This window comes from Scyliorhinus canicula, chromosome 4 (assembly GCF_902713615.1).
Source record: "Scyliorhinus canicula chromosome 4, sScyCan1.1, whole genome shotgun sequence".
In the NCBI taxonomy this organism is placed as follows: Eukaryota; Metazoa; Chordata; class Chondrichthyes; order Carcharhiniformes; family Scyliorhinidae; genus Scyliorhinus; species Scyliorhinus canicula.
Genome location: NC_052149.1, coordinates 227,927,776 through 227,954,823, shown reverse-complemented (window position 1 = coordinate 227,954,823; position 27,048 = coordinate 227,927,776). Strand labels below are relative to the sequence as shown.

The 27,048-nt window shown below is 52.1% G+C and overlaps 1 protein-coding gene across 4 annotated transcripts in view; it reads right to left on the bottom strand.

Annotated features, from left to right (window-relative positions):
* LOC119965424 (F-BAR and double SH3 domains protein 2-like) overlaps positions 1 to 27,048 on the bottom strand; it is a 105,399-nt gene that overhangs the window by 28,283 nt on the left and 50,068 nt on the right. For 3 of the 4 annotated variants that reach the window (XR_005460512.1, XR_005460513.1, XM_038796190.1), the window contains exons 6-11: positions 20,182 to 20,318; positions 18,276 to 18,339; positions 17,048 to 17,176; positions 9,555 to 9,677; positions 2,771 to 2,866; positions 221 to 340 (exon numbers count right to left, since the gene is read on the bottom strand). Coding sequence is in view for 2 of the 4 variants with exons in the window: in XM_038796190.1 (XP_038652118.1) it covers positions 221 to 340; positions 2,771 to 2,866; positions 9,555 to 9,677; positions 17,048 to 17,176; positions 18,276 to 18,339; positions 20,182 to 20,318 (669 nt within the window). In the remaining 2 variants the exon portion in view is untranslated. The remainder of the gene's footprint in view (positions 1 to 220; positions 341 to 2,770; positions 2,867 to 9,554; positions 9,678 to 17,047; positions 17,177 to 18,275; positions 18,340 to 20,181; positions 20,319 to 27,048) is intronic. The other variant, XM_038796191.1, reaches the window with a different exon arrangement.

Sequence of the window (27,048 nt, the reverse complement as noted above, 5' to 3'; positions counted from 1 at the left end):
GAGCAGAAGTGTGAAGGTCAGAGAGCAGATCGTATAGCATGTGTCGACCGTAGGGAAGGCTGTGTAGTACATGGAGCTCACAGATTGGATCCGAAGGTATGGAGGGGACCATAGAGAGCAGTTAGAGTTGTGATAATTAAGGCCTTTGATAATTCCTTCCAGATAGTCAATGTAGCAACATCTGGACACAGAAATGATGAGAGAAGTTGCTCTGACTGACCCGCTCTCCATGGGCGATGACCTTGTGGTTATTTGCCAGTTTAGTTGCCCACTTGCGTGCCTCCTTGTCCAGACTGGACTCTCTGTCCCTGTTCCCCGGCTGTATTTCCAACTGGCAAACCTACCGTGTGGTGAAGAACAGAGAGAGTCAATTACCGGCCAATCAGAAAGACAAAGCTGATCACTTGGGATTAGTCACATGCTGTCATTTCTCCAGTAGATTTTATAATCAACAGATAGAGCATCACAGATCACATATTTACAACAACCCAGGGTCAGGAGGTTAAACCCCATCATGAAAGCGATCTTTGAATCTGCTGATTCATCAATGACCTTCCCTCCATTGCAAGTTCAGGGTTTGACCAGCTCTGCAGTCAGCGAGCCCTAAATGATTTACAAAATGCCCACCAACTCCACCTGAAGCACAACCAGAATTGTTACAAGGACAGTGCAGAGACAGCATCTTCCTTCCTTCGACAACACCTTCCAAACCCACGACCTCTACCGTCTAGAAGGACAAGGGCAGCAGACACATGGGATTGTCACTGCCTGGAGGTTCCCCTCCAAGTCACTCACCATCCTGACTTGGGAATATATCGGCGTTCCTTCACTGTCGCTGGGTCAAAACTCCTGGAACTCCGACCCTGACAGCACTGTGGGTGTACCAACACCAACTTCTCGAGGGCACTTAGGGATGGGCAACAAATGCTGACCCAGCCAACGATGCTCACATCCCATGAATGAATAAGAAAAATATGAACAGGGCCTTGCTCAAGCCCCATCTGGAGGATGCCGCACTCAGATCTGGAGGTCGCGTCACAGGAAGAAATCTTCTTTTCTTTATCCTTTATGGGCATCGCTGGCTGGGCCTGTACCTGAGGGCATTTAAGAGTCAGCTGCATTGCTGTGGATCTGGAGTCACATATAGGCCAGACCAGGGAAGGACATTCATGAGTCAGATTTTTTTTTGTGATAATTGACAAAGGTTTCAGATTTTTATTGAACTCAAATTTCACCATCTGCCATGGCGGGATTTGAACCTGGGACTCTGGGTCTCTGGATCTCTGGTCCAGTGACAATACCACTAGGCCATTGCCTTGCCTTAGTTACTGTCTTGCAGAGGAAGCAGCCTCACTGGATTCACTGGAATTTTCTTTCTATTTTAATAAATTTAGAGTACCCAATTATTATTATTTTCCAATGAAGGGGCAATTTAGCGCGGCCAATCCACCTGACCTGCACGTCTTTTGGGTTGTGGGGGTGAGGCCCACGCAAACAGGGGGAGAATGTGCAAACTCCACACGGACTGTGACCCGGGGCCGGGTTCGAACCCAGGGCCTCGGCGCCGTGAGGTAGCAGTGCTAACCACTGCACCACCCGTGGGTTCACTGGAATAATACCAGGGGCTAATCGAAGCAAATTATAAAGGAAAGATTGCATGGACTAGGCTTCTTTCCCCCCGCGTTTGGAAGATTAAGGGGTGATCTAATAGAGGTGCGGTTGGAGAGATAGAGCGAAATTATTTCTTCTGGTTTGGGCGGAGACCAGGAAAAGGAGACATTACCTAAAAACTACAGCAATGCTGTTCAGGGATGATGTCAGAAGACACTTCCCCACACAGAAGTTCGTGGAAATCTGAAACTCGCTCCCCACTAAAAATGGTGAGGTCAGGGGTCAATGTGAATTGAACAACACAGAACATACAGTGCAGAAGGAGGCCATTCGGCCCATCGAGTCTGCACCGACCCACTTAAGCCCTCACTTCCACCCTATCCCTGTAACCCAATAACCCCTCCTAACCCTTTTTTGGTCACGACGGGCAATTTATCGTGGCCAATCCACCTAACCTGCACGTCTTTGGACTGTGGGAGGAAACCGGAGCACCCGGAGGAAACCCACGCAGACACGGGGAGGATGTGCAGACTCCACACAGACAGTGACCCAAGCCGGAATCGAACCTGGGATCCTGGCGCTGTGAAGCCACAGTGCTATCCACTTGTGCTACCGTGCTGCCCCAGGATTGAATGGCAGGTTTTTGTTGTAAAAGGGCATGAAGGAATGTGGAACTCAAGTGAATACATGGAGTTTAGATACAGGTCCTCAATGATCTAACTGAATGGTGGACAGGCTTCAGGGACTGAATGGCCTCCTCCTGACCCTATGCTCCCAGAGTCTGGATGGTTGCTCAAATGCAAGTGGTTCCTCTCCTCACCTGACCACTCAAAGCTTCTGAATTATCCACAGGGATTAAAGCAGATGGGATATTCACCATCCGCCTGTTTGGCTCCAGAACACCGTCCAGAGGAGAACACCAGGAGGTTTAAGGCAGTGGTTCACCGCACCATCTCAGGGCAACTAGGGGTGGGCAAAAGATGCCATCCTTGCCAGCGATGCCCGTGTGCCAGGAATTGACCAAAAAAATTCACTCAGCTCGCTGAGAAAGAAGGAGCTCAAACACTTGAGTTTAAGGATTTACAGACTGGGCTTCGAATGTTGTGGGAGACAGAACAGCGTAAACAAGTGGGAACTGGTCCAATCCTGGCTTGCTTACCTTGTCTGAACCAGCCGGTTGGAAGGGGAAAACGGAGGGCTCAGTAAACACTGGGTTCTCCTGGAGGAATAACTCAAGGTCGCAGTCTCGGGAAATCTGCAGTGGGAACACAAGAGGGCACTCACTTTGGGTACTTGCACTTTGAGCTGAAGGGATTTGGAAAATTCAAATGGGACTGGCATTTACACCATGCCAGAGTACATCTTGCAGACGCCCCAGGATGTTTCATCTGCCTGCCTCCCATCTTTGATCACCCAGAAACTCAAACTTATCCAGAACTCTGTTGCCCCTATCCCAACTCGCATCATGTCCCGTTTACTCAATGTCCTTGTTCTCACTGACCTGAAATTTTGGCCACTTTTATGTGTATCCCATGTTTCAATCACTACAGCAACGTCACCCTAATTTCTGGAATTCCACCGCTAAACCTCTCCTCTCTTTCCACCATTAAGCCACTGAAAATCTACCTCTGAACAAACGTTTCATCACCTGACCTACAAAATGTTTCACATGTGGTGAAACAGCCCCTCTTCTTATTTTACGGGTGTTATTCAGTGTCTCGAGAACATCAATTGTCATGCGGCTGTAAGATACTGTCTTTAATACTTTTTCAAAATAAATTTAAGAGTACCCAATTCATTTTTTCCAATTTATAGGCAATTTAGCGTGGCCAATCCATCTACCCTGCACATCTTTGGGTTGTGGGAGCCGTGTGCAAATTCCACACGGACAGTGATCCAGAGCCGGGATCGAACCTGGGACCTCGGCACCGTAAGGCAGAGTGCTAACCACTGTGGTGCCGTGCTGCTCCTACTGCCTTTAATACTTAACGACACAAGTGAATTGTTGGACTTCGCTTCACACTTATATGCACAAACTTCAATAATGGTTTCCATCCGATTTCAAACCAGGGACCTCACGTGTGAAGCGAACATGATAATGACTACATTTCAGGGCCCTCAACATCTCCGACCCATCTCCCCAGACCTCTGCCCTCACCCCCTTCACTCCCATGACAGGGTCCCTCTCGTCCTCACTTTTCACCCCACCAGCTTCCACATTCAAAGGATCACCCTCCGCCATCTCCACCAGTTCCAGCCCACGGACTCGATCCTCTCTCTGGTTTGGTGTCAAATTTTGTTTCATAAAATCCCTCGGACCATTTTACTAATTTGAGAAGTGACATAAAGACAAACTGTTCTTGATCAATTACGTTGCAGCAGGCATAGTGATGTGGATAAACAAGACAGCCATTTTGTACATAGCGGGATCCCACAAACAATGAGTTAAAACGTCAGCACAAAATCCAAGTTAACACATCCAGTGAGATTCTTTGAGAGCGCTGCACACTTGGAGGGGCAGCGCTGAGGGATTTTTTTCTTTGAAGTCATTTTTGGGATGACAGCATCGCTGACTAGACCAGCATTTATTGCCCATCCCCAATTATCCTTCAGAAGGTGGCGGTGAGCTGCTTTCTTGAACCACTGCAGTCCCTGAGGTGTAGGTGCACCCACAGTGTACCTCCACAGCGCTTAGAGTTCCAGGATTTCGACCCAGCGTCAATGAACGAACGCTGATATATTTCCAAGTCAGGATGGTGAGTGGTTTGGGGGAGGGAACTTCCAGGTGGTGGTGCTCCCATGTACCTGCTCCCTTATCCTCCTAGCTGGTAATGTTTGTGGGTTTGGAAGGTGCTGTTTAAAGGCTCTTTGTGAGCTCCTGCAGTGCATCTTATACATGGTACATGCTGTGGCCACTGTCCATCAGTGGTTGACAAATTGAATGCTTGTGGCTGAGGTGCCAATCAGGTGGACTGCTTTGTTTTGGATGATGTGGAGCTTCTTGAGTGTTGTTGGAGCTACATTGATCCGGACAAGTGGGGAGTATTCCATCACACTCCTGACTTGTACTTTGTAGGTGGTGGACAGGCTTTGGGGAGTCAGAAGGTGAGTTACTAGCTGCAGGATTCCTAGCCTTTGACCTGTACCTATCTTTGACCTGTACCTATCTTTGACCTGTACCTATCTTTGACCTGTACCTATCTTTGACCTGTACCTATCTTTGACCTGTACCTATCTTTGACCTGTACCTATCTTTGACCTGTACCTATCTTTGACCTGTACCTATCTTTGACCTGTACCTGGCATCTTCCTTTGATTCCCCCTGATTCCCCCTGACTCCAGTTTTGCGAAGGCTCCTAGATGCCATACTCGGTCAAATGCTGCCTTGATGTTCAGGACACTCACTCTCACCTTATCTCTGGAGTTCAGCTCATTTGCCCATGTTTGAATGGAGGCTGTGATGAGGACATGAGCTATATGTCCCTGGCGGAACTGAAACTGAGCGTCTGTGAGCAGGTTATTGCTGAGTAAGTGCCGCTTGATAGCACTGTTGAAGACCCCTTCCATCACTTTGCTGATGATTGGGCAGTAATTGACCGGGTTGGATTGTCCTGTTTCTTGTGTACAGGACATAGCTGGGTAGCTTTCCACATTGCTGGGTAGATGCCAGTGTTGTAGCCGTACTGGAACAGCTTGGCTAGAGGTGCGGAAAAGTCTGGAGCACAAGTCTTCAGTACTTTGACCGGATTATTGTCAGGGCCCATAGCCTTTGCAGCATCGGCCGTCAGCAGTTTCCTGATACCACCTGGAGTGAATCATATTGGCTGAAAACTGCAATCTGTGTCATTGGCACTTCTGGCTGAAGATTGTTGCGAATGCTTCAGCCTGGTCTTTTGCACAGATGTGCTGGGCTCCTCCATCATTGAGGATGGGGATATTTGTGGAGCCTCCTCCTCCAGTGTGTTGTTGAATTGTCCACCACCATTCACGACTGGTTGTGACAGGACTGCAGAGCTTAGATCTGATCCGTTGGTTGTGGGATCGCTTAGCTCTGTCTATTACTTGCTGCTTATGCTGTTTGGCACACAAGTAGTTCTGTGTTATAGCTTCACCTCATTTTTTGGTATGCTGGATGGTGCTCCTGACATGCTCTCCTGCACTCTTCATTGAACCAGGGTTGATCCTCTGGCTGGGTGGTAATGGTAGAGTGGGGATGTGCCGGGCCATGGTAGAGTGGGGATGTGCCGGGCCATGGTAGAGTGGGGATGTGCCGGGCCATGGTAGAGTGGGGATGTGCCGGGCCATGAGGTTACAGATTGTGGTTGAATGCAGTTCTGTTGCTGTTCTTGGCCCACAGCACATCATGGTTACCCAGTCTTGAGTTGCTAGATCTGTTCCTAATCTATTCCATGCAGCACATAGTGTTACAAACACAATGGAGTGTACACTCAATGCAAAACAAGGACTTTGTGCTGCACTGTCAGAGGGTCAGTACTGAGGGAGTGCTGCACTGTCAGAGGGTCAGTACTGAGGGAGTGCTGCACTGTCAGAGGGTCAGTACTGAGGGAGTGCTACACTGTCAGAGGGTCAGTACTGAGGGAGTGCTGTACTGTCAGAGGGTCAGTACTGAGGGAGTGCTGCACTGTCAGAGGGTCAGTACTGAGGGAGTGCTGCACTGTCAGAGGGTCAGTACTGAGGGAGTGCTACACTGTCAGAGGGGCAGCACTGAGGGAGTGCTGCACTGTCAGAGGGTCAGTACTGAGAGAGTTCTGCACTGTCACAGGGTCAGTACTGAGGGAGTTCTGCATTGTCACAGGGTCAGTACTGAGGGAGTGCTGCACTGTCAGAGGGTCAGAACTGAGGGAGTGCTGCTCTGTGAGAGGGTCAGTACTGAGGGAGTTCTGCATTGTCACAGGGTCAGTACTGAGGGAGTGCTGCTCTGTGAGAGGGTCAGTACTGAGGGAGTGCTGCACTGTCAGAGGGGCAGTACTGAGGGAGTGCTGCACTGTCAGAGGGTCAGTACTGAGGGAGTGCTGCACTGTCAGAGGGTCAGTACTGAGGGAGTGCTGCACTGTCAGAGGGTCAGTCCTGAGGGAGTGCTGCACTGTCAGAGGGTCAGTACTGAGGTAGTTCTGCATTGTCACAGGGTCAGTACTGAGGGAGTGCTGCACTGTCAGAGGGTCAGTACTGAGGGATTGCAGCACTGTCAGAGGGTCAGTACTGAGGGAGTGCTGCACTGTCAGAGGGTCAGTACTGAGGGAGTTCTGCATTGTCACAGGGTCAGTACTGAGGGAGTGCTGCTCTGTGAGAGGGTCAGTACTGAGGGAGTGCTGCACTGTCAGAGGGTCAGTACTGAGGGAGTGCAGCACTGTCAGAGGGTCAGTACTGAGGGGAGTGCTGCACTGACAGAGGGTCAGTACTGAGGGAGTGCTGCACTGTCAGAGGGTCAGTACTGAGGGAGTACTGCACTGTCAGAGGGTCAGTACTGAGGGAGTGCTGCACTGTCAGAGGGTCAGTACTGAGGGAGTGCCGCACTGTCAGAGGGTCAGTACTGAGGGAGTGCTGCTCTGTGAGAGGGTCAGTACTGAGGGAGTGCTGCACTGTCAGAGGGTCAGTACTGAGGGAGTGCTGCACTGTCAGAGGGTCAGTACTGAGGGAGTGCTGCACTGTCAGAGGGTCAGTGCTGAGGGAGTGCTGCTCTGTGAGAGGGTCAGTACTGAGGGAGTGCTGCACTGTCAGAGGGTCAGTACTGAGGGAGTGCTGCACTGTCAGAGGGTCAGTACTGAGGGAGTGCTGCACTGTCAGAGGGTCAGTACTGAGGGAGTGCTGCACTGACAGACGGTGAGGAATAGTTATTTACTTCATGCAAATCCCCGAAGCCAAGTGGTAGCCTCCTCATTTGCTGAGTTTAAGGTGATTTGTCCATCAGTTATTCTGTAGAGGGAACATTCCTCGGTAACGTGCAGCATTGTTGGTGTCTTTCCACAAGTGCATAAGCGGTTGTTACTGATGCCCCAGTGGTGGAGGACGGCGGCACAGGAGTCTAGGCCTGTCCCAAACCTGTTTAGCAAGGACCAATCTCAGTGGTACAGATAGGATTTGTCACAAGGAACTGGTTAGTGACTTCCAGTGTTTCCCATCCTTGATGCAAAGAGTGTCAGCTGGCAGATATTGCTCAGGAAGTTTGCTCCAGGTGGGGCACTGAGTTAGAAGGTGGGTTGAACTGCTGTACTGGAGTGGGTACGTGAGGTGGAGTACGGATAGTTTCCGTCAGTCAGTGATGTGTCGGGGGAGTGATGTCTGCGAGGACAGGAAGCCAGTGGAGGGGTGTTGAGTGGAAAGGTCCAGTTATGATGCACATTGTTGCGTTCAATGGAGACTCAGCAAATTGTGTGATGACATTTCCCAGACAGGTGGACAGTTCTCTCAAGCGGAGCACAATATGGCAAACGCTGAGGTCCAGAGTGTTGTGGCAGGAGAACCCCACGTAGGTCCAGCGAGTTAGGTTAGCAGGTTGTTCTGGTTTTGACCTATTGCTGCTGCTTTTATCCCAGAGTGGCAGAGTCCTGTCGAGAGTCACTCCCATGTATGTTGGATTGGCATCATGCTGTAGTCTCTGGCCATCCATGGAGATACGCCATTCTTGTGGAGGTGGAAAACTCTACATATGGTTTTAGACGGACTCCATGCGAGGTGACACGTGCTAATCGGGCAACGTTGTAAAGTCTTTGTTGAGGATCAGGTCCCGAGGACAGAAGGGGGTCTGGGTGGCACAACAATATTGATAAACTTGCAGGATGTGCTTATTGGCAGGTCATTTGTACAACGCTGAGCAGAATTGGGACCAATACTGAGCACCGTGCGAGTCCGTTGGTCTGTCTTCTCCATGCACATCTCCCAAAGTGAGCTCCAAATTGTCTGTGGTGAAGGAACGTTTTAGTGACTATCCTGCCCCAGGTTGGAAGCTTTCTGGAGAGCTTTGAGAGCCTGGTTTGCTGGGCCATTTCAGAGGGCAATGACAAATAGACCACATCGCTGTGTGTCTGGAGTCAAATGTCGGCCAGACCGGGTAAGGACAGCAGATTTCCTTCCCTAAAAGGACATAAGTGAACCATTTGGATTTTTACATCAATCCAACATCTTCATGGTCATCTTTGTTAAAACTGTCGTGTTAGGTACACTGGTCTAACACTGGCTGCAACTGGATGCAGCTTAGATCAGAAAGATACTCCCGACCTTGAAGTTCGTTCAATCAGGTTTATTGAACTAATAGCACAATTAGCACAGTTCTCTGTGACTAACTTAAGTGTGGTTACTCTGTCTGACTGAACCAGACTAGCTCTTAGCCACGTGGTGGAGGTGTGAGATTGTAACAACACCCTTGACTGACTCGCTCGATGTTCATCAGTGGAAAGAGGTGGAGTGTGAATGCCTCGTGTCTTTTATAGTCAGATCCCACCCCTGAGTGTCCTGCCTGCTTATTGGTCGTGTCCTGTTCTCTGTGTCCATTAGCTGCTTGTCTATGCCTGTCTGTGTATCATTATGTGTGTGTCTGCATATCATGACAAAAACTAGTTTCTTATTTCTGGATTGAATCTTTTTCTCTATTTACACAATTAATTTATATTCTCAAACGGCCATGGTGGATTAAAACTCGCATTCTCTGGATAATTGGTGCAAGAACAGACAGTTCTGTAACCCAAAGAAGTGGATTGGCAATGGGACGTGTACTTGTTTACAGGGCTATGGGGGAAAATGCTAGGATGTGGGAATTAATTAGACAGCACTTTCAAAGAGCTAGCACAGGGACAATGGGCTAAAGGGCCTCTTTCTGTGCCATGTGGTTCTACAAACAAGCACAAACCCCAACAAGATGAGGGGATTCGCAGCGAGAAAACTGCACCATTTCAAACACAGCTGGAAAAATCAAAAGCCCACCCTACCTTACTGGAAGATTCTAGAACACTCTGGAAACATTCCCGTCCTGACTGACAAGCCTCGATCTCGGTCTTGCTGATCAGGGTGAAGTATTCCTGTAGCTTCTCGTACACATCACTGTCCAAATTCTGTGAGCAATCGAGGAACAAGGTGACACAAGAGCTGGCGATGTCAAAAAACATTTCCTCACACCAGGGGTCATGCAAATCTGGAATTCCGTCCATAGAATGGAGTTCAATCCCAAACTCAAGGGAAAACGACAGAAATCATAGATTATCATAGAATTTACAGTGCAGAAGGAGGCCATTCGGCCCATCAAGTCTGCACCGGCTCCTGGAAAGAGCACCCTACCCAAGGTTAACACCTCCACCCCATCCCCCAGTAACCCCACCCAACACTAAGGGCAATTTTGGACACTAAGGGCAATTTATCATGGCCAATCCACCTAACCTGCACATCTTTGGACTGTGGGAGGAAACCGGAGGACCCGGAGGAAACCCACGCACACACGGGGAGGATGTGCAGACTCCGCACAGACAGTGACCCAAGCCGGAATCGAACCTGGGACCTTGGAACTGTGAAGCAATTGTGCTATCCACAATGCTACCGCGCCTGGCAATGCCTGGCAATTTCCCCAGTGTCCTGGGCCAATACCCCTCGGTGGACCAATCCCACCAGGAAAGATAGTCGCACCAAATTGGGCAGCACAGTAGCATTGTGGATAGCACAAATGCTTTACAGCTCCAGGGTCCCAGGTTCGATTCCGGCTTGGGTCACTGTCTGTGCGGAGTCTGCACACCCTCCCCGTGTGTGCGTGCGTTTCCTCCAGGTCCTCCGGTTTCATCTCACAGTCCAAAGATGTGCAGGTTAGGTGGATTGGCCATGATAAATTGCCCTTAGTGTCCAAAATTGCCCTTAGTGATGGGCGGGGTTACTGGGTTATGGGAATAGGGTGGAGGTGCTGACATTGGGTAGGGTGCTCTTTCCAAGAGCCGGTGCAGACTCGCTGGGCCGAATGGCCTCCTTCTGCACTGTAAATTCTATTTAAAAAATTCTATGAAAGAAAATAATGCCCAGGCTCGAAGCATAAAATCGAGGATCCCTTTGTATGAACCTCAGTCAGCATTAGCCGAATAGTAATTCAGCGTGGACTAAGGGGTATGGAATTTTTATTTTTAAATCAGCCAGGATTCCTGCTTCTGGTCACGGTACAGCAACCCCTGTTGAGATGCACATGCCTGTTGAGGTGCACATGCCTGTGCATGCACACCCATGTCCTTGTTACGCAGAACAAAGTGAGTCAGGGTCTTTGATCGAGACAAATCAATTGATGTCACAATACATTGAGTATAGTTGGCCGTCAAAGTCAGAGTTTGATGCAGTCAGAGATGTCGAGAGATGGAAATAGAAGGAGATCCCCAGACAGAAAGTGGAGGGAGCCAGATAGATTCATTGGAAATATACAGGAAGGATGAAGATAAAAATGGTTCTTTTCATTCTTTCTTGCCAAATGATATTTTTCTTAACCACTGACTGGTGTTAAGGATAAAAATAATTTATGCTAGTTATTTTGGTTCTATATGTTTTGGTTGCCATTACAATAAAAATAGGCAACCTGTTCAATTGCAGGAATTGTTTTTAAAAAAAATAAATTTAGAGTACCCAACTATTTTTTTTCCCAATTAAGGGGCAATTTAGTGTGGCCAATCCACCTACCCTGCACATCTGTGGGTTGTGGGGGTGAGACCCACACAGACACGGGGAGAATGTGCAAACTCCACACGGATAGTGAAGGAACGCCGATATGTTTTCAAGTCAGGATGGGGAGTGGCTTGGGGTGGGGTAACCAAGGTGGTGTTGTACCCATGCACATGCTGCTCATGTCTTTCTAGATGGTGCTGGTCGTGGGCTTGGAAGGCACCGCCCAAGGAGCCGTGGTGAGTTCCTGCAGGGCACCTTGTCAATGGTACACACGGCTGCCACTGCTCGTCGGTGGTGGAGGGAGTGGATGTTTGTGGATGGACGAGCAATTAAGCGCGTTTCTTTGTCCTGGATGGTGTTGAGGGTTGTTGGAGTTGCATTCATCCAGGGCAAGTGGAGAGTATTCCATCACACTCCTGACTTGTGCCTTGTAGATTGTGGACAAGCTTTGAGAAGTCAGGAGGTGAGTTACTCGCCGCAGGATTCTTAGCCTTTGACCTGTTCTAACAGCCACAGTAGTTATATGGCTATTCCAGTTCAGATCAATGGTAACCCCCAGGATGTTGATGGCGTGTTAGCCTTACACAGTGCAATAAACAACAGTACGGAGGGAGGGCGTTACAGAGTGGGGGACAGGAGGGGAGTAATTTGGAGTTATAGAGGAAACGGGAATAGCTAAAGAGGGAGCGGAGGTGCAACAGCAGAGGGGAAGAACCAAAGAGGGGAGGGACGAGGAGGAATTGGGAGTTTCAGAGGAGGGGGTTACAACAAAGCAGGGAGGAGGTGCAGCATGGAGAGCAGGAGCAACAGCAGGAGGGCCAGGAATACAGAGGGGAGGGATTGGGAGTTTCAGAGGAAAGGAGCTACAACAGGGAGGGGCGGGGCTATGGAGGGAAGGGGTTACATGGGAGGGGGAGGGGCTACAGAGGAGAGAGGAGGAGCTACAGATTAGAGGGGAAACTGGAGAGTGGAGAGGGGGAGTTCGAAGTGTGATTATGGACGATGTTGGATTTACAGGAGCAAGCTACCTATAAAAGGGAGGAGAATTCTCTCCGCAAAAAGTTGTTTCTTTTCTCCTGAATGATTCCTGATTGGGTTGGAGGGCATCTGGATCGGCCCCAGATTTTGGAGAGTACAGCAATGCAGATTGGGCACCAGAGAGTGTGGGAGGGAGGGAGATGGGGGTGTATTTTAGTGCGAGACTCTTTGTGTTGAATTTAATCACATTTAATGCGGACATGTGGGAGAAGGGGGCAGTTGGATACTGGAGGAGGTGGGAAGAGATCCCACTGTTAGCACTATTGCTCCACAGCACCAGGGTCCAGGTTCGATTCCCGGCTGGGACACTGTCTGTGCGGAGTCTGCACGTTCTCCCCGTGTCTGCGTGGGTTTCCTCCGGGTGCTCCGGTTTCCTCCCACAAGTAGAACATAGAACATAGAACATAGAACAGTACAGCACAGAACAGGCCCTTCGGCCCTCAATGTTGTGCCGAGCCATGATCACCCCACTCAAACCCACGTATCCACCCTATACCCGCAACCCAACAACCCCCCCCTTAACCTTACTTTTTTTATTAGGACACTATGGGCAATTTAGCATGGCCAATCCACCTAACCCGCACATCTTTGGACTGTGGGAGGAAACCGGAGCACCCGGAGGAAACCCACGCACACAGGGGGAGGACGTGCAGACTCCACACAGACAGTGACCCAGCCGGGAATCGAACCTGGGACCCTGGAGCTGTGAAGCATTTATGCTAACCACCATGCTACCCTGCTGCCCAAGTCTCGAAAGAAGTGCTGTTAGATAAATTGGACATTCTTAATTCACCCTCTGTGTACCCGAACAGGCGCCGGAGTGTGGCGACTAGGGGCTTTGCACAGTAACTTCATTGCAGTGTTAATGTAAGCCGACTTGTGACACTAATAAAGGTTATTATTATTATCGGATGGGAGAAAGCTCATGTGAACCATTAACACGAGGGCAAGCCCATTGGGCAGAATGATCAGTTTTTGTAGAATTCGGTTTACTGAACCAAGGAGATTTTCTGAAGTTGTGAATATTTAATCCTCCAGCAGTCAGTCACACAATGCTTCTTGACAAACTTAACTGGGCAAGGACAAAGTAAAGCTGAAATATGGGCCAGAGCCGTGGGAACAGTGACTGACAAATCCTGGAAAGTTAGTCAAACTGGCCAATGTTTAAGAATGAATCTCAGGGTGGCAGTCCTGTGATCTCACGTCTAAAACCAGCACAAAGTACAAATCCTGCTCCACTGACTCTGAGTAACCGCAGGCAGGTCACAGCATCAAAGCAAACACTAGGAACACAGTCATGAGGTGCGATTCTCCGGAAAAGTTTCTAAGTGTGGTAGCGAGCTGGAATTGTCGCGTGTTTCCCGGCGCTTGACCCAGCGAGGCCGGCAATCCCACTCAACGTTAATTGGTCCACTTAACGGGGGACTCATGGGCTTCCCGCCCGGAACGCCGGCTCGCTAGCTGATTCGCTGGGACCGCACTCGCCCGCCCCCCCCCCGCTAACAAGGTCGAGCAGCACAGCCAGCACCAGCCAGCTGGCAATAATGGTGCCGAGGAGACCAGCCACAAGACGCTGACCTGGGGAGGCTCCTGGACGCGGTGGAGACCAGGAGGGATGTCCTGTTCCCGCGAGGGTCCCGGAGGGTCAGCCACAAGGCAGCCTGTGCTGCCTGGGTCAAGGGGGTGGCAGCAATCAGCTCGGGCAGAGTGACCAGGAGGACTGGCCTCCAGTGTCGGAAGAAGGGCAATGACCAGCACCGGGCAGCATGAGTGAGTGCACACCAACATCCCACCCCCAAACCCCCCAAGGGCGCATACCGCCACCCCCAACCCTCCCTCCATCCCCCTCCCCCTACAGCACCCCCTCCACCCCAACCCTCTCGCCATCCCCCTCCACCCCAACGCTCCCTCCATCCCCAACCTCCCTCCACCCCAACCCTCCCTCCACCCCCTCCCCTACACCCAACCCTCCCTCCCTCCATCACCTCCCCCTACACCACCCCTCCACCCCAACCCTCCCTCCATCACCTCCCCCTACACCACCCCCTCCACCCCAACTCTCCATCCATCCCCCACCCTCCTTCCACCCCCTCCCCCTACACCCAACCCTCCCTCCACCCCAACCCTCCCTCCATCCCCCTCCCCCTCCACCCAACCCTCCCTCCCTCCATCCCCCACCCTCCCTCCACCCCAACCCTCCCTCCACACCCAACCCTCCCTCCACCCCAACCCTCCCTCCATCCCCCTCCCCCTCCACCCAACCCTCCCTCCATCTCCCACCCTCCCTCCACCCCCACCCTCCCTCCACCCCCACCCTCCCTCCACCCCCACCCTCCCTCCACCCCCTCCCCTACACCCAACCCTCCCTCCATCACCTCCCCCTACACCACCCCCTCCACCCCAACCCTCCCTCCACCCTCTCCCCTTCAACCCTCCCTCAACCCCCTCCACCACAATCCTCCCTCCATCCCCCCACTCCAATCCTCCCTCCACCCCCTCCCCCTTCAACCCTCCCTTCACTCCCCTCCCCCGTCAACCCTTCCTTCACTCCCCTCCCCCTTCAACCCTTCCTTCACTTCCCTCCCCCTTCAACCCTTCCTCCACCCCCCTCCCCTTCAACCCCTCCACCTTCAAGCCTCTCTCCACCCCCTCCCCCTTCAACCCTCCCTCCACCCCCTCCCCTTCAACCCTCCCTCCACCCCCTCCACCTTCAAGCCTCTCTACCCCCCTCCCCTTCAACCCTCCCTCCATCCCCCTCCCCTTCAACCCTTCCTCCACCCCAACTCTTCCTCCGCCCCCTCCCCCTTCAACCCTCCTTCCACCCCCCTCCCCCTTCAACCCTCCCTCCACCCGAACCCTCTCTTCAGACCCTCCGCACAACTGTGAACCACGTGTGGGGCTAACGGTGTCCACTCTGTCTCCCCTCAGGAAAAGCTCTCCCGTAATCTTCAGGAGAGGACCAGACTGGCGGAGGGGCTCCGGACCTAAGAATCCTCACCTCCTTCGAGGAGCGGGCCCTGGAGGTGACCGGTGTGGCTGAGGACATGGCAGTCACCCACACAGAGGCTGGCGGACGCCGTAGACGTGAGGAAGCACCAGGCTCCACCCGGAGGTCCTGTCAAACATGAGTAGTGATTACCTTACTGCTGACCCACCCCCCCACTGATCACATGTCCATTCTCCCGCAGATCCAGCAGCCGACATCGCCAGCCCATCCCGGGCGGCCCCCTCCCCAGACTCCAGAGAGAACACCTCGGGGGGGGGAGCTCCGATAATGCAACCGTTATATAGTCACGGCAGAGCTGTCACCCCCACCCTCCACCAGCGCAGATACACCCACCTCAATGGGAAATGTTAGTGGACAGGCCTCTGGGGCACAATCTGGTGAACACCACACAGCTGCTGATGCACATCTGGTGGAAGCAGGAACCTCCCAAGGTGAGACAGCGGTCGGAGGGCTGCTGGATCCCAGGACCCAGCTGGGTCCCAGCCTGATGCTGAGCCTCTGGAACAGGGTTACCCGGGGCTGATGGAGATGATAGGGAGCGGCCGGGACATTCAGAGGGAGATGCCAGCGACACTCCAGCAGATCCATAGCTGATTGGAGGAGTCCCAGAGGCTACGGACACAGGAGATGCAATGAGTGGCACTGAGGCCAACACTGCTGGGATGGTGCCCGCAGTGGAGAGCCTGATGCACGGCATGGGCACCATTAGTGAAGGTGCCCGTCACACAGTCGGTGGCAGCCATGGCTGAGGGTCTCGGCAGTATGTCAGTATGTTTGTCTCGCTGGGGGATGTCACCAGTACCAGGCCGATGAGGTTCTGGGGGACGTGTCCCATTCTCAGATGGGATTGGCCGAGGCACTCTGTTACATCAAACTAAATCCTGTTCACCCCTCACCTCCTGTGCTCACTGATCTACATCGACTCCCAGATCGACAACCCCTCAATTTTAATAATTTCGTGCTGGTTTTCAAATATCTCCATGGGTCTCCTTGCAGTGTTCTTTGCTCTTCTTTTACTTTTAAAAATATCTATTTTTTTAAATATTTAGAGTACCCAATTCAATTTGTTTTTAAATAAAGGGGCAATTTAGCATGGTCAATCCACCTACCCTGCCCATTTTTGGGTTGTGAGGGCAAAACCCACACAAACACGGGGAGAATGTGCAAACTCCACACGGACAGTGACCCAGAGCCGGGATCGAACCTGGGACCTCGGCGCCGTGAGACTGCAATGCTAGCCACTGTGCCACCATGCTGCCCTCTCCCTGCAGTGTTAATGTAAGCCTACTTGTGCCACTAATAAAGATTATTATTATTTAACCTCCTCCAGGCCGACAATTCTCCTTGATCAATGCACTCCTCCAATTCTGGCCTCTTGAGCGATGTCAACGTTGATCTCTCCACCTTTGGAGGCCGTGTCCTAAGATCTGAAATTTCCTCCCGAACCTGCTCCAACTCTCTATCCTCTTTTAAAGACCCCCTTGACCAAGCTTTTGGCAACCCATCCAAATATCTCCCGATATAGCTTGGTGTCAAATTCTTGTGTGATCATGCTCCTGTGAAAGTTGCGTTCAAGGTGGTATGTGAATGCAAGTTGTTGTTTTAGGATGGAAGGAGGCAGATGCAGAGAGTGAGCACCAGCACACATCTTTCGGGCCGAGTGGCCAGTTTCCGTGCTGTAAACTCCACATAATCCAAGGACGCCTGTGAACACAAAACGCTTTTGGTCTGACCGGATGGTCAAGCCCTCACCTTCATGACAATCGGCAGATCGGTCTGGAGATAGTGGTCCTGGTGCGCTGTAACGGCAGCCAGCGAGAGGAGGTACTCGTTCCGGGATTCAGTGAGCCGAAGGTTACACTCAGACAATCTGGCAGAGAGCTTGAACGCAAAACACACATGATCAGTCACCAGCTGCAGTAATGTGACCTTATGCTGTAGGTAGGGGGGGGGGCAAGCTTCTGGGTCCGGTGCAGAGCAGATTTACTGGAATGGTTTCAAGGGTAAGGCATGGGTTACATGGAGAGACTGGAGAAGCTGCGATTTCTCGCCTTGGAGCAGAGGGCAGCACGGTAGCACAGTGGTTAGCACTGTTGCTTCACAGGGGTGTCTGGGGCTGGTTTAGCACACTGGGCGAAATCGCTGGCTTTTAAAGCAGACCAAGCAGGCCAGCAGTACGGTTCAATTCCCGTACCAGCCTCCCCAGATAGGTGCCGGAAGGTGGCGATTAGGGGCTTTTCACAGTAACTTCATTGAAGCCTACTCGTGACAATAAGCGATTTTCATTTTTCAGCTCCAGGGTCCCAGGTTTGATTCCCGGCTGGGTCACTGTCTATGCGGAGTCTGCACGTTCTCCCCGTGTCTGCGTGGGTTTCCTCCGGGTGCTCCGCTTTCCTCCCACAAGTCCCGAAAGACGTGCTGTTAGGTGAATTGGACATTCTGAATTCTCCCTCCGTGTACCTGAACAGGCGTCGGAGTGTGGGGACTAGGGGATTTTCACAGTAACCTCATTGCAGTGTTAATGTGAGCCTACTCGTGACACTAATAAGATTATTATTATTATTATTATTATTATGAGCGTTAAGAGAAGATTTGATTTTCGGTGTTCGAAACCAGGAAATGTTTTTGATGGAGTAAATCAGGTGAAATTGCTGCCAGCGGCAGTAGCGTTGGTAACCAGGGATGCAGATTAAAGAAATGGCCCAAAGAACCAGAGGCAACACGAGGAAACATTTGGAACTAAAACACGGAGTCATCCTGCTTCAGAATGCTCAGCCTGGAGTGGAAGTAGATTCAATAGCAAACTTCAAAAGTGAATTGGATAAATGCTTGAGGGGGGGGGAGGGGAGAAGAACATTTTCAGGGTAATGGGGGAAAAGAGAAAAAGGGATAGGGTACAACTAGATTTCGCTTTCCGGCAGGCACGAGCGGCAGAATAGCTTCCTCCTGCGCTGTGTGATTTGATTCTTCATGCTCCTACCTTCGCACTCAGCTTCTGCAGACTGGTTTTCGAATGAAATATTCCAAACTCGCTCTTTTTTGACCTGAAAAAAAAGGACAAGGTGAAAACATACTGTCAATTTATTATCAGGCCAGATAGACGCGAGATCCTGTTGCACAAACATGAGTCACTTTGTTTGTTGCACAACGCAGAGGATTTGCTTCTGGTCAACCTTGCCAAACACCAGTCAGAATTAGGACTGCAGACAGACCTGTCGCAACCTGTTTTACTCCAGAACACAAGTGAGACATTGGCGCCTCAAATCAGCGCTGCCTGTGGGAATCCCCACTGATCACAAATTAGCGTGAGATGAGATTGCACCAGCTCTCAGTCCAAATCCAATTGATTCACTGAGTAAAGCAGCCCCAAACAGACATCACAGATAGGATGATGCACATGGGAGGTGATGCAGATGCAGCATAATTACAGCATTATTCTGTACCTAACCCGAGCTGTACCCGATCCAGTGAGAGCCAGTGTGTGTGGGACCCGTACTCCAGTGAGAGTCAGTGTGTGTAGGACCCAGACCCCAGTGAGAGTCAGTGTGTGTGGAACCTGTACCCCAGTGAGAGTCAGTGTGTGTGGAACCTGTACCCCAGTGAGAGTCAGTGTGTGTGGGACCTGTACCCCAGTGAGAGTCAGTGTGTGTGGAACCTGTATCCAAGTGAGAGTCAGTGTGTGTGGGACCCAGACCCCAGTGAGAGTCAGTGTGTGTGGGACCCGTACCCCAGTGAGAGTCAGTGTGTGTGGAACCTGTACCCCAGTGAGAGTCAGTGTGTCTGGAGCCCGTACCCCAGTGAGAGTCAGTGTGTGTGGGACCCGTACCCCACTGAGAGTCAGTGTGTGTGGGACCCGTACCCCAGTGAGAGTCAGTGTGTGTGGAACCCGTACCCCAGTGAGAGTCAGTGTGTGTGGAACCCGTACCCAAGTGAGAGTCAGTGTGTGTGGAACCCATACCCCAGTGAGAGCCAGTGTGTGTGGGACCCGTACCCCAGTGAGAGTCAGTGTGTGTGGAACCCGTACCCAAGTGAGAGCCAGTGTGTGTGGAACCCATACCCCAGTGAGAGCCAGTGTGTGTGGGACCCGTACCCCAGTGAGAGTCAGTGTGTGTGGAGCCTGTACCCCAGTGAGAGTCAGTGTGTGTGGGACCCAAACCCCAGTGAGAGTCAGTGTGTGTGGAATCCGTACCCCAGTTAGAGTCTGTGTGTGTGGGACCCGTACCCCAGTGAGAGTCAGTGTGTGTGGAACCCGTACCCCAGTGAGAGTCAGTGTGTGTGGGACCCGTACCCCAGTGAGAGTCAGTGTGTGTGGGACCCGTACCCCAGTGAGAGTCAGTGTGTGTGGGACCCGTTCCCCAGTGAGAGTCAGTGTGTGTGGGACCCGTTCCCCAGTGAGAGTCAGTGTGTGTGGGACCCAGACCCCAGTGAGAGTCAGTGTGTGTGGGACCCAGACCCCAGTGAGAGTCAGTGTGTGTGGAGCCTGTACCCCAGTGAGAGTCAGTGTGTGTGGGACCTGTACCCCAGTGAGAGTCAGTGTGTGTGGGACCCGTTCCCCAGTGAGAGTCAGTGTGTGTGGGACCCGTTCCCCAGTGAGAGTCAGTGTGTGTGGGACCCAGACCCCAGTGAGAGTCAGTGTGTGTGGGACCCAGACCCCAGTGAGAGTCAGTGTGTGTGGAGCCTGTACCCCAGTGAGAGTCAGTGTGTGTGGGACCCGTACCCCAGTGAGAAACAGCATATTTGATGGAATAGGGAGTGGAGGAAATTTAAAGAAAATTAACCATAACAGGGATCTAGAAATACTCCCCAAATACCCCCCACCCCAACTACCCGTGGGAATATTCGGCCTGTTAGATTTCCTGTGCCTGAGTCCGCGCTGTGTTTCTTACTTGGCGTCGGCCTCAGCTGCTTTCTCCCGGGCAATCTCAGCAATCCGCTGCATCTGCCAATATTTCTTCTTTGCTTTATTCACCTCCTTCACAGCCTCGATCAGCTCAGACTGAATGTGAACCAGCTGCTCTGAGCACTGTCAAATAAACCAGAGAGGGCAGGGTCAGTGCCACTCTATTCCAGTGAACCATACTGGCCTGGTGGGTCTGGGACTGATAGGATAAGGGGGCAGTGGGCTCAAATCCTGCCAGGGAGGGTAAGGGGGGCAGTGGGCTCGAATCCTGCCAGGGAGGGTAAGGGGGCAGTGTGCTCGAATCCTGCCAGGGAGGGTAAGGGGGCAGTGGGCTCGAATCCTGCCAGGGAGGGTAAGGGGGCAGTGTGCTCGAATCCTGCCAGGGAGGGTAAGGGGGCAGTGGGCTCGAATCCTGCCAGGGAGGGTAAGGGGGCAGTGGGCTCGAATCCTGCCAGGGAGGGTAAGGGGGCAGTGGGCTCGAATCCTGCCAGGGAGGGGAAGGGGGCAGTGGGCTCGAATCCTGCCAGGGAGGGTAAGGGGGCAGTGTGCTCGAATCCTGCCAGGGAGGGTAAGGGGGCAGTGGGCTCGAATCCTGCCAGGGAGGGTAAGGGGGCAGTGGGCTCGAATCCTGCCAGGGAGGGTAAGGGGGCAGTGGGCTCGAATCCTGCCAGGGAGGGTAAGGGGGCAGTGTGCTCGAATCCTGCCAGGGAGGGTAAGGGGGCAGTGGGCTCGAATCCTGCCAGGGAGGGTAAGGGGGCAGTGGGCTCGAATCCTGCCAGGGAGGGTAAGGGGGCAGTGGGCTCGAATCCTCCCAGGGTCTGTGGCTAGAAAGAGCCCCGAGCACAGATAGAACAGGGAGGGAGGAGGGCAGGAGACTGCACAAACTCAGAGAAATACTTTGCACACTGAAACAACCAAATCCAGTCAGATGAAATTCACAATCAGCTGCACACACTTGCGGACAGCAGCAACATCTGGAGACACACCAACTTAAGGTCAGACGGAGCACGGGCCAGAAAATTGGGATAATTGTTGTGATGAAGTCTGCACTCGACAGAAAGCTTGTATTTGTGCGATATCTCAACTTAACCCAAAGTGAAAACAGAGAGAAGTTTGGGAAGTGGCGTATTTGGAATTCCTGGTGCCGAGGTTATTAGACTTCTCATAACTTCAGTCTGAGGTTGGGCAGCACGGTAGCACAGTGGTTAGCACTGTGGTTTCACAGCGCCAGGGTCGCAGGTTTGATTCCCGGCTTGTGTCACTGTCTGTGCGGAGTCTGCACGTTCTCCCCGCGCCTGCGTGGGTTTCCTCCGGGTGCTCCGGTTTCCTCCCACAGTCCAAAGACATGCAGGTTAGGTAGATTGGCCATGCTAAATTGCCCCTTATTTTCCAAAAAGGTTAGGATTGGTTATTGGGTTACGGGAATAGGGGGGAAGTGAGGGCTTAAGTGGGTCGGTGCAGTCTAGATGGGCCGAATGGCCTCCTTCTGCACTGTATGTTCTATGTCCTTTAGGTTGCTATGAAACATTTAAAAATGAAGGGCACACAGAAACTAATCGGGGTTTTGAGAGTTATGTTTATGTTCAGCAGCTGTACACACAGATTTATGTGAGGGGAAGCAAGCAAAGCTCTCTATAAAATAAGTTAGGTTTTCTGTTTCGCAATAAGATATGAAATGAAATGAAATGAAAATTGCTTATTGCCACAAGTAGGCTTCAAATGAAGTTACTGTGAAAAGCCCCTAGTTGCCACATTCCAGCGCCTGTTCGGGGAGGCTGGCACGGGAATTGAACCGTACTGCTGGCCTGCCTTGGTCTGCTTTCAAAGCCAGCGATTTAGCCCTGTGCTAAACCAGCCCCTGGTGCTAAACAAGAAGAAAAGTAGAACTCTTGAAGCAGCCTGGGGAGCGGGCGAAAGGGACTGAATCCGAAAAACGTGTGAATAGCTGAGGCGTTTGTTTCAGAGGACCAGACTGTAAACTGGGTGCTGCTGGCGGGTTGGTTGAAAAGGAACTCTGGGAAGCGACGTCTTTCGGGTGTGCATGCTCTGAGTGAGAGAGGGGTGTGTAGACCTGTGCCTTGTTACTGTTAACCATCAGCAGGGACCTTGGATATAATATGGTTGCTGGTGAAAGCGACTCAAGGGCCAAATACATGGAGTGGGGAAAGTGAGAGCTCCTCTGCCGGGGCACAGTTGGGATGGCTGAGTTTGCGTCTGGGTGCCACATTTGTACAGGGAGTGATAGAACATAGAACATAGAACAGTACAGCACAGAACAGGCCCTTCGGCCCTCGATGTTGTGCCGAGCAATTATCACCCATCTCAAGTCAACGTATCCACCCTACACCAGTAACCCAACAACCCCAACCCCATTAACCTTATATTTTTTAGGACACTAAGGGCAATTTAGCATAGCCAATCCACCTAACCCGCACATCTTTGGACTGTGGGAGGAAACCAAAGCACCCGGAGGAATCCCACGCACACACGGGGAGAACGTGCAGACTCCGCACAGACAGTGACCCAGCCGGGAATCGAACCTGGGACCCTGGAGCTGTGAAGCATTTATGCTAACCACCATGCTACCGTGCTGTCCCTTTTTTTTTTAAATAATTTTTATTGAAGAAATGTTTCAAAATACAAACATTTTAACCCCCCCTACATTTACATTTAAATTATAACAAAACAAAGTCAAACCCCCCTACTTAACAACAAAAAAAAAGAAAAAAGTCCCCCCCCCCCCCTACCTCGCGCGTCCCCCCCCCCCCCCCCCCCCCCCCCCCCCCCCGCCGGCGAACCGACAGTCAGACCAACTTATCATTTCTAGCAGCGTCCTCGGGCAGGCCTTGCCCGTGCCACCACCGCTACCGTACTTCCTTCGTCTTTGTCCCCCCTCCCCCCCCCCCTCCCTCCCGCCCTCCCCTCCCCTCCCGGGTTGCTGCTGTCACGACCTCAGTTTCTATCTCTGATCCAAGAGGTCCAGGAAGGGTTGCCATTGCCTGAAAAACCCCTGCACCGACCCTCTCAGGGCGAATTTGATCCTTTCCAATTGGATGAAGTTTGCCATGTCGTTTAACCAGGTGTTAACACTCGGAGGCCTTTCGTCCCTCCACTGAATCAAGATCCTCCTCCGAGCCACCAAGGACGCAAAGGCTAATATTCCAGCCTCCCTCGCCTCCTGTACCCCCGGTTCCACCCCAACCCCGAAGATCGCAAGTCCCCATCCTGGCTTGACCCTGGACCCCACCACTCTCGACACCGTCCCTGCCACCCCCTTCCAGAACTCCTCCAGTGCCGGACATGCCCAAAACATATGTGCATGATTCGCAGGGCTTCCCGAACATCTAATACACCTGTCTTCCCCCCCGAAAAACCGACTCATCCTTGTCCCCGTCATGTGAGCTCTATGCAGTACCTTAAATTGAATGAGACTTAGTCTCGCACATGACGATGACGAGTTGACCCTCTCCAGGGCGTCTGCCCATGTCCCGTCCTCTATCTGTTCCCCCAGCTCTAACTCCCACTTATCTTTCAGCTCCACTACTGGTACCTCCTCCACCTCCTGCATAATCTTATAGATGTCCGAGATCTTCCCCTCCCCGACCCAGACCCCTGATAGCACCCTATCACTCACCCCCCTGTCGGGGAGCGCGGGGAACCCCTCTACCTGTCGTCTGGCAAATGCCTTCACTTGGAGGTACCTGAACGTGTTCCCCGGGGGGAGCCCAAATTTCTCCTCCAGCTCTCCCAGGCTCGCAAACCTCCCCTCTATAAACAAGTCCCTCAGTTGTCTAATACCCGCCCTCTGCCAGCTCTGGAATCCCCCTCCTGTGTTTCCCGGCGCAAATCTGTGGTTCCCTCTTAGTGGTGCCCCTATCAGACCTCCCACTTCCCCCCTGTGTCGCCTCCACTGCCCCCAGATCTTGAGGGTGGCCGCCACCACCGGGCTCGTGGTATACCTCGTGGGAGGGAGCGGCCATGGTGCCGTTACCAGTGCCCCTAAGCTTATGTTGCCGCAGGACGCCCTCTCCATGCGCTTCCAGGCTGCCCCCTCCCCTTCCATCATCCACTTTCGTACCATCGATGTATTTGCCGCCCAGTAATATCCTGAAAGGTTGGGTAACGCCAGCCCTCCACTATCCCTACTCCGCTCCAAAAAGACCCTTCTAACTCTCGGGGTGCCATGTGCCCACACATACCCCATGATACTACTCGTTACCTTCTTGAAAAAGGCCCTGGGGAGGAAGATGGGCAGACACTGGAACAAAAACAAGAACCTCGGGAGGACCGTCATTTTAACTGACTGCACCCTCCCTGCCAGCGACAGCGGCACCATGTCCCACCTCTTAAACTCCTCCTCCATCTGTTCCACCAGTCTGGAAAAGTTCAACTTGTGGAGGGTCCCCCAGTTCTTTGCCACCTGCACCCCCAAATACCTAAAACTTTTAACTGCTCTTTTGAAGGGGAGCCCCCCAATTCCCTCCCCTTGGTCTCCCGGGTGTATTACAAAGACCTCACTTTTCCCCAGATTTAATTTATACCCCGAAAAGTCCCCGAACTCCGCTAGTATCCCCATTACCTCCGGCATTCCCCCCTCCGGGTCTGCCACATACAACAACAAATCATCCGCATAGAGCGAGACCCGATGTTCCTCCCCTCCCCTTGTCAGTCCTCTCCACCCCCCTGAACCCCTCAGTGCCATCGCCAACGGCTCAATCGCTAATGCAAAGAGTAAGGGGGATAGGGGACATCCCTGCCTAGTACCTCGATGGAGCCCAAAATATTCTGACCTCCTCCCGTTTGTTACCACACTCGCCATCGGAGCTGAATAGAGCAGTTTTACCCACTTGATAAATCCCTCCCCAAACCCAAACCTTTCCAACGTCTCCCACAAGTATTCCCACTCCACCCTGTCAAATGCCTTCTCCGCGTCCAACGCTACCACTATCTCCGCCTCCCCTTCCACTGCTGGCATCATAATCACATTTAACAATCTCCGGACATTTGTGTTAAGTTGGCGTCCCTTCACGAACCCCGTCTGGTCTTCATGGACTACCCCTGGCACACAGTCCTCTATCCTGGTTGCCAGGACCTTTGCTAACAGCTTGGCGTCAACATTCAGGAGGGAGATGGGCCTGTAGGACCCGCACTGGACCGGGTCCTTGTCCCGCTTCAAAATCAAGGAGATCAGGGCCTGCGACATTGTTGGGGGCAGAACCCCCCCCCTCGCGCGCCTCATTAAAGGCTCGCACCAGCACTGGACCCACCAAGTCCACAAATTTCCTGTAGAACTCCACCGGGAACCCATCCGGCCCCGGCGCCTTCCCCGCCTGCATCTGGCCTATCCCTTTAATTAGCTCCTGCAGCTCTATCGGCGCCCCCAACCCTTCTACCAGCTCCTCCTGTACCTTTGGGAACCCCAATTTGTCGAGAAAGTTCTTCATTCCCCTCTCCTCTTCGGCGGTTCAGACCTATACAATTCCCTATAGAAGTCCCTAAAGACCCTATTCACCTCTTGCCCCTTCTGCACTACGTCCCCACCCCTCTCTCTCACTCCCCCAATTTCTCTGGCTGCATCTCGCTTACGAAGCTGGTGTGCCAGCATCCTGCTCGCCTTTTCCCCGTACTCATACGCCGCACCCTGCGCCCTTCTCCACTGCATTTCCGCCTTCCTAGTGGTCAGTAGGTCGAACCTGGCCTGCAAGCTACGCCGCTCCCTTAATAGCCCCTCCTCTGGTGCCGCCGCATATTTCCTATCTACTTCTAGGAGCTCCCCCACCAGCCTCTCCCTTTCCTGCCTCTCCTTCCTCTCTCTGTGTGCCCTTATGGAGATCAGCTCTCCTCTAATCACTGCTTTCAAGGCCTCCCAGACCGTCCCCACCTGCACCTCACCTGTGTCATTCGTACCCAGATAGTTCTCAATGCCCGTTCTCACCCTTCTGCACACCTCTTCGTCCGCCAACAGCCCTACATCCAGGCGCCACAACGGGCGTTGATCCCGCGCCTCCCCCATGTCCACGTCCACCCAATGTGGTGCATGGTCCGATATCGCAATGGCCGAGTACTCCGTGTCCTGCACTCTCGGTATCAGCCCCCTGTTTACCGTGCTGTCCCTTACGATGCGAGTGCTCGTAATTTTGTGAGGGGTATCTTTGTGGTGTTGACTATTTAAAGTATAATTCATTTTTGGGGGTGAAATAACATTTGCCTGTGATACATGCTTGATGTTTTGTTGATTTTGGATTCGACGGTTAAAGTAAAAGTTTTAAATTGTCATTTTCTTTTGTTGGAGTTGATTGAATATCACTTTCATCACTGGTTATTGGTTTCCACGGGGATGGGCACAGTATTTACTGTTTGTGTGGATTCCCTTGTTTGTTGGTAATCACAGACATTGGTTTGAAGGCATAATGTGTGTATATAAACAAAGAATTTTAAAAATTGACAGTCGAGAAACATACCAGGCTTGGGAGAGCACGAGACAATGGGATTAGTTTGCCGTTGGTGAATGGCTGTGAACAGACAGTGGGAGTAGATTGGGATGGAGGGAGAGCAGGGCAATGGGATTATATTGGGACTGATACAGGGATATGGGGCGAGAGTGGGGTAGTGGGATTAGCTTTTTAAAATAAATTTTAGAGTACCCAATTCATTTTTTCCAATTAAGGGGCAGTTTAGCATGGCCAATCCACCTAGCCTGCACATCTTTGGGTTGTGGGGGCGAAACCCACGCAAACACGGGGAGAATGTGCAAACTCCACACGGACAGTGACCCAGAGCCGGGATCGAACCTGGGACCTTGGCGCCGTGAGGCAGCAGGGCTAACCCACTGCGCCACCGTGCTGCCCTAGTG